The 8076-nt window shown below is 34.5% G+C and overlaps 1 protein-coding gene across 1 annotated transcript in view; it reads right to left on the reverse strand.

The window, feature by feature from the left end:
* The window catches only part of LOC111059559 (tubulin glycylase 3A), an 83975-nt gene that overhangs the window by 9613 nt on the left and 66286 nt on the right, over positions 1–8076 (reverse strand). Inside the window, exon 9 of the mRNA XM_039425315.1 lies at positions 883–1050. Within this exon, the coding sequence (XP_039281249.1) occupies positions 883–1050 (168 nt within the window). The remainder of the gene's footprint in view (positions 1–882; positions 1051–8076) is intronic.

Genomic DNA, 8076 nt, shown 5'->3' on the forward strand with positions numbered 1-8076 from the left:
GAACCAAGAATGGTAGAATCCTGCGCGACCACTCAATTTATTGGAAATTTGATTATCTTTAATTTTGTGAAGAATGGTTTTTCTCAAAAAAAAACTCCAAGTTTTCGAGATTGAATGGAAAAATAAAAAAGTCCGAAATTTCAGGGGTTTCTGGGTGTTTTGGAGATGGAGCCGCCCTCTGGCGTGTCAGCAAATTTCAGATTCGAATTCAGCGCCCCAAAATACATATGGAACCGTCGAGAAAAATTCTTACGGGGCTGTTTCCTGATAAACGACCATTTGACTGGACTATAAACTTCTAAAAATCTACTTTGTGTAAATAATAATTAAAGACTAAAAATTTTGTGACGTGGACAACTACAAGACCTTACCTATTTCGGACTATGTGTAACCTTATCTAAATTTGGGAGAGGAATAGCACAAGGTTACCTCTTATTTTTTCTCTCCCTATCATTTTGATGATGTACTTATTGTGTGAATCATAAAGAATCAATCAAATAAATGATCACTTTTGAACAACTAAATTACGACATAGCAGTCAGATATTTATAAATAAAAGCTATTAGCTTCTACTCACATTTTTGGAGCGCTTTCGGACACTAGGCCCTTCCTCAACACTGTTTGACACGTCCGTTGTGGAATACATAGTAAGCAGCGTGGGTTGTAGGAGGGTACTAACTATATATTCCACAACAGTGGTGAGGAAGGATTTAATGTCCGAAAGCGCTCCACAAATTTGAGTAGAAGCTAATAGCTTTTATTTATAAATATCCGACTGCTATGTTGTAATTTAGTAGTTTAAAAGTGATTATTAACAAGCAGTTCGTAATGAGAACAAACATTAAAGAGCAATAAATAATATTGAGTACTTTTTCACTTCACCTGAGGTAAGTTTTGAAAGTGTAGCAGTCCCACATATTTTCATCAGGCAGAGCTTGGTCCCGTTTTGCGTTCTTGTACTTGCATTGGACGGCGTTATTGCTCAAATGAACCGATTCATGCATGTTACTCAGTGAGAACAATTGAGAACAGAACCGTAGATAGCTTTCTCTGAAAACAATATGTTCAATAAATCAATTCTAGAAAACCCCTAATCCAAAAATTCAGTTATGGATTAACAAGAAAAATACACAATGGAAAAACAATATGTTCAACAAATCAATTCTAGAAAACCCCTAATCCAAAAATAATAATTAGGCTATTGATTAACAAGGACAATACACAATGAAAATGAAATCATAAACTTTTTTATTTGTATAGGGAAATTTAGTTTAAATTATTTACTTCTCTTTTTATTTTCAATGAATAATGCATGCTGAAAATTATATCATACACTTTAGGGACGGTTTCCGAACTCGGGATTTAGCTAAGTTCTAGACTTTAAACAGCTGGAGTCATAAAATTGTCTTTCCGAAACGGGGCGTGGTCGCAGTCCACGTTTAAATTGAATTTTGAAAAACTAGAAATTGAACACAAAATAAAATAAAGAGAAAATAGTGTAAAGTTTCAGCTATTTTGAATTATTTAGGAGTTTCATATATAGAAATTAATTTTCCAATTATAGAAATGAGAAAATAAAGATTATCATAAAAACTGCAACTACACCCGGAAAACTACTTTCGGAAAACCAGTTTTCTGACTCCAGCTGTTTAAATTCTAGCACTTAGCTAAATTCCGAGCTCGGAAACCGGCCCTAAAACTTTCAAATATTATCCTCAAAAGAAATTAAACAGCTCATAGAATAGCTATTTATGTATTAAGAGCGTAATGCGCTACTTTATCGCTCGAGCAAAACAGTTATCACGCGACGCGAAGCGGAGCGTGATAATTTTGCAAGAGCGATAAAGAAGCCTTACGCGCGAATTACATACACAATTTTTTCTACAACTGCCCAAACCTGTTAAATTACTTATATCGGCGGAGTTACAATTACCGACTTTTTAGGTTAAGATCTGACTTTTTGGGGAGCTGCTTACCATCAGCTGATTGGCGAGCGTAAAGAAACTCTTCTGCGCATGCGCGAATGATTAGCGAGCGTAAAGAAAATCTACTGCGCATGCGCGGATGGTTAGCGAGCGAAAAAGTAGATTATCCTCAGAAATAAGCTGTTTTACGAGGAGAATTGAGTATGTAAATTCTTTCTTTACGTGCAGTTGTAGAAAAAAGCATTTAGGGCACCGTCATAAAGAACTCTATTCACTGTCACTGCTCCATGTTTTTTTCTATAATAAAGACTACATGGATTATTCCAGTAATCAACCGATTTTTCATTATTTCTCCTTTATAATTATCTCACTCTTACCAACTAAAATGATACAGAACCATTATTTTTTTTACTTCGATGTTGAATTGATAAACTATTACGAGGATTACGCCATGTGCAAACCAGCACTGCGATTCGAATGTCGGCGACAATTTCCACCTTTCAAATCCAACCTTTCGGGTTGAAAATTCTCTCGCTCCCGTTGTCGTTATGCGAATCTTAGTGGTTAGCAAAGGCCTCATTTGAACTTTCTCAACCTTAACCAAATTATAGCTTAACTCATGAAAAGAGAAAAAGAAACAATATTTATTTATTCATTCATGTACAATTATTACACTTATATGAGAAGGCACAACAGACTTGTTCCCAAAACTGTCCCTTCTCAAATTTAAACTACAGTCCAAATTAATTGTATGTTAAGCTACTAATAGTTCTGTGAACAGTAGACCTCACGCAGTATTCTCATCCACAAGTACCAGATGTCAACTGTTTTAAATGTTAACAAACTCAGTTCACGTTTGAATTTGTATTTCATATGATATAATTCGTCATACAGTTCCGTGATGATCTTTCTATCTGATGAAAATTAATTTTTTAGAATCAAAAATATTATAATTTCTCCAGCATTATTTAGTTTATTTTTATTCACCTATTAAATTAGTTTCTTTCGAATGTGAAAATATTGATACTGATGGGCACGCTTAATAATACCATGACTGCAAAACAAAATATTGAAACCAAAGACCTTAAAGCTGCGATTAGACCAAATTTCTTAACAAAATGTTAATAACTCAATCCTTATCGATTTATATTAGATTGAACATAACTTATCATACACTTTAAGGGACGGTTTTCCGAACTCGGGATTTAGCTAAGTTCTAGACTTTAAACAGCTGGAGTCATAAAATTGGCTTTCCGAAACGGGGCGTGGTCGCAGTCCACGTTTAAATTGAATTTTGAAAAACTAGAAAATTGAACACAAAATAAAATAAAGAGAAAATAGTGTAAAGTTTCAGCTATTTTGAATTATTTAGGAGTTTCATATATAGAAATTAATTTTCCAATTATAGAAATGAGAAAATAAAGATTATCATAAAAACTGCAACTACACCCGGAAAACTACTTTCGGAAAACCAGTTTTCTGACTCCAGCTGTTTAAATTCTAGCACTTAGCTAAATTCCGAGCTCGGAAACCGGCCCTAAAACTTTCAAATATTATCCTCAAAAGAAATTAAACAGCTCATAGATAGCTATTTATGTATTAAGAGCGTAATGCGCTCTACTTTATCGCTCGAGCAAAACAGTTATCACGCGACGCGAAGCGGAGCGTGATAATTTTGCAAGAGCGATAAAGAAGCCTTACGCGCGAATTACATACACAATTTTTTCTACAACTGCCCAAACCTGTTAATTACTTATATCGGCGGAGTTACAATTACCGACTTTTTAGGTTAAGATCTGCCTTTTTGGGAGCTGCTTACCATCAGCTGATTGGAGAGCGTAAAGAAACTCTTCTGCGCATGCGCGAATGATTAGCGAGCGTAAAGAAAATCTACTGCGCATGCGCGGATGGTTAGCGAGCGAAAAAGTAGATTCTCCTCAGAAATAAGCTGTTTTACGAGGAGAATTGAGTATGTAAATTCTTTCTTTACGTGCAGTTGTAGAAAAAAGCATTTAGGGCACCGTCATAAAGAACTCTATTCACTGTCACTGCTCCATGTTTTTTTCTATAATAAAGACTACATGGATTATTCCAGTAATCAACCGATTTTTCATTATTTCTCCTTTATAATTATCTCACTCTTACCAACTAAAATGATACAGAACCATTATTTTTTACTTCGATGTTGAATTGATAAACGTATTACGAGGATTACGCCATGTGCAAACCAGCACTGCGATTCGAATGTCGGCGACAATTTCCACCTTTCAAATCCAACTTTCGGGTTGAATTCTCCTCGCTCCCGTTGTCGTTATGCGAATCTTAGTGTTTAGCAAAGGCCTCATTTGAACTTTCTCAACCTTAACCAAATTATAGCTTAACTCATGAAAAGAGAAAAAGAAACAATATTTATTTATTCATTCATGTACAATTATTACACTTATATGAGAAGGTACAACAGACTTGTGTCCAAAACTGTCCCTTCTCAAATTTAAACTACAGTCCAAATTAAATTGTATGTTAAGCTACTAATAGTTCTGTGAACAGTAGACCTCACGCAGTATTCTCATCCACAAGTACCAGATGTCAACTGTTTTAAATGTTAACAAACTCAGTTCACGTTTGAATTTGTATTTCATATGATATAATTCGTCATACAGTTCCGTGATGATCTTTCTATCTGATGAAAATTAATTTTTTAGAATCAAAAATATTATAATTTCTCCAGCATTTTAGTTTATTTTTATTCACCTATTAAATTAGTTTCTTTCGAATGTGAAAATATTGATACTGATGGGCACGCTTAATAATACCATGACTGCAAAACAAAATATTGAAACCAAAGACCTTAAAGCTGCGATTAGACCAAATTTCTTAACAAAATGTTAATAACTCAATCCTTATCGATTATATTAGATTGAACATAACTTATCATACACATGATGAACATATGTGTTTGTCAACTCCGTTCAATCTAATAGAATCTATAAGAATTAAGTTATACCCACTTTGTTAATAACTTTGGTGTAAACCCAGCTTAAAGATGCATACCTCTTTAATGTCTTTGATTGAAACTATAGATCGTATACAAAAAATACAGCAATAGACTGGCTTCTCCACACATCTGGGTAATCACTTGTCAGCTGATTTATGATGAATAATTCTATAGTCTGATTTTTACTCTAATATTGGCGTATGAAGGAGGCACCTTTTTCCTTTTATATTATCCTTGAAATGCAAAATTTCCAAAAACCTTGTATATACATCGACGCGCAATTTAAGAAGGAACATACCTGTCAAATTTCATGAAAATCTATTACCGCGTTTCGCCGTAAATGCGCAACATATAAACATTTAAACATTTAAACATTAAGAGAAATGCCAAACCGTCGACTTGAATCTTAGACCTCACTTCGTTCGGTCAATTATGACTTTTAAAATAACAATTCACACTTCAAAAAACTAACAAGAAGCGAGAGCTATTAAATAATTACTCACTTGTACATCCATATGGTAAGGATATGCACTTGTTACAAGGACCCATTGTCTTATATCAAACTTGGTATTGTAAATGAGGAATGGTCTCTCTGGAAAGAATTCATTGAAACCATTGTTAATCTTTGAATATTATCATTATTTTGTGGTACCGTACATTGATTGTTTTATTAGTCCACAAAATATCTTAGTTCTAAATTTCCTAGGTATTTTTGAGATTATATAACAAAACATAGATCTGATTGTGTAAGAGGAGAATTGATTACTGTGAAAAGGACTTTAAAGAGATTGAAATAGCTTTTGGATACAATGAGACTATAATGAAAGTTCAATCATGAAAGGATCTCGAAAAATAACTAAAGTATAAGTCTCAGGGCATCTCTCAAAATTAATTTTTTTTGTAAATTTTGTTATCTGAAATCAGCTTATGAAAGTGAAATATTATTCCTTCTTTGTAGGATGTGTACTTTATGAATCGCATACGGTTCCTAAAACACACAGCATCAATTTATAATATGACCAAAATATAGAAAGCAACAACCAATAAAAATGAAATGTGATATTTACCACACAAACTCTAAGCGCCGGTTTCCGAGCTCGGGATTTAGCCAAGTTCTAGACTTTGAAAAGCTGGAGTAAGAAAATTGACTTTCCGAAACGGGGCGAAGTCGCCGCAATATAATTATATAATAGAAACAATATACAATACAATATAATTATTTAATAGAAATGAGAAAAAAAAGATTCTCCAATGTTGGTTTCACGACTGCTTATTATATTAAATCACTGTTTGCTTTTAGAAAAAAACGACTACCAGACAGATCTGCTGTCTGATGTCTGCTATCTGACTGCTAGTCGTTTTTTCTAAAAGCAAAAAGTGACAAAATAAGATAAAGAGAAAATATTTCCAATGATTGTAAACGTTTTTCCTTGACGGAAGAAACATTCCTGAAAAATTCAAAATAGTTGAAACTTTACACTATTTTCTCTTTATTTTATTTTGTGTTCAGTTTTCCAATTTTCGAAATTTAATTTGAAAATCGTTAGTCGTTTTTACTGCGACTATGCCCCGTTTTGGAACGGAGCTAATTTTCTGACTCCAGCTGTTTAAAGTCTATAAGTCAACTGAATCCCGAGCTTGGAAGCCGGCCCTATCATTCTAAAAAATCTCATACAGAACCATTTGTAATGATACTTCAATTTCTGAGTTGCTGTAAATAAATTCCAGCCATAGAATCTATATAATAAAAGCAAAATGGCACTCACTCACTGACTGACTGACTGACTCACTCACTCGCAGAACTAAAAATCTACCGGACCAAAAACGTTCAAATTTGGTAGGTATGTTCAGTTGGCCCTTTAGAGACGCCTAATAAATCTTTTGGCAATATTTTAACTCTAAGGGTGGCTTTTAAGAGTTTAAAGTTCGTCTTTTAGCATGTATATCCTTTTTATTCTCTTAATTATAATTGAAAAAAGGCCATACCATATTATGTTAATATAGAACTATAATCTAGAGTACCTCTTCGAAACAGTTGTTAACTGGTAACTAAATAATAATTTTGTCAGGTTGGCATTAAGTTGAGTTGACTTTGTTAGGTTGGCACCAAGTTGAAGATTGAAATGCATTTATCGCGGTAAAATTGATTGGGCACTGCTTCTTCAATCCGGGGAATATTATATTACTAGCCGTCAGGCTCTCTTCGCTCGCCATATCCGTTTAACCTGGACCCCCGACTGGATCGTCCTAACATAATAATTATGATAAAAATGCTCAAATGAAAAATGCAGGCGAGCGAAGCGAGATGATCTCATTCTTGGACGATCCAGTCGGGGTCCAGGGGGCGGAGCCCCCTGGCTAGACGGATATGGCAAGCGTAGCGAGCCTGACGGCTAGTATTTAATATTATTCTCATACATTTGTAAACTCAACTCAAACTGATACGCATTTGCAATCTCATACAGAACCATTTGTAATGAATCTTCAATTTTTGAGCTGCTGAAAATAAATTTCAGCCATAGAGTACCGGTATCTAATATTCAAAGTCATTCCATTTTAGAAGCACCGGAAACCCTTACTGACATTATAAAACTAATTGAAATCGGTACTCACACTATGTATTTCTGTATACATAGCGAGGATCCTTCGAATGCAAATTGCCAATTCTGGTAACAAATCCTCTAGCTTTCTCATCACCTGGATGCCCCTCCCTCTCGATTTGGCGCCGGGCTTCACATCCACAGATCGTCACACCATCCAAATGCAGCTGCGGCCAATGTGGTGTAATTGCTTCCACCGTCAGTTTGCAGCACAAGTACAGAGTCTGCAAAATTAAAAGTCAACCAAAACTATCAAAAATCACCTAGAATACACTAAAGTTTTAATAAAACAGTCACTGGATTAATTCTATATCCACATTAAATTCAGCTGTATTTGGGTGGCTCGTTGGAGTAAGTGATGACGCGCCGGTCTAATAATAATAGGTGATAAAATATCTAGTCATACACCAGATGGTTTCAATGATTTTTTTATTGACAGTGTAGATGAAAAATTGCGTTCAATAGCAGATCCTGTCCATGACGTTTTTCATTATCTTGACACTTACAAAATGCAATGCGAAACTCTTCAAAACCCTCTTTCTTCTTTTCATCTTAC

Source organism: Nilaparvata lugens, chromosome 3 (assembly GCF_014356525.2).
Source record: "Nilaparvata lugens isolate BPH chromosome 3, ASM1435652v1, whole genome shotgun sequence".
NCBI lineage: Eukaryota > Metazoa > Arthropoda > Insecta > Hemiptera > Delphacidae > Nilaparvata > Nilaparvata lugens.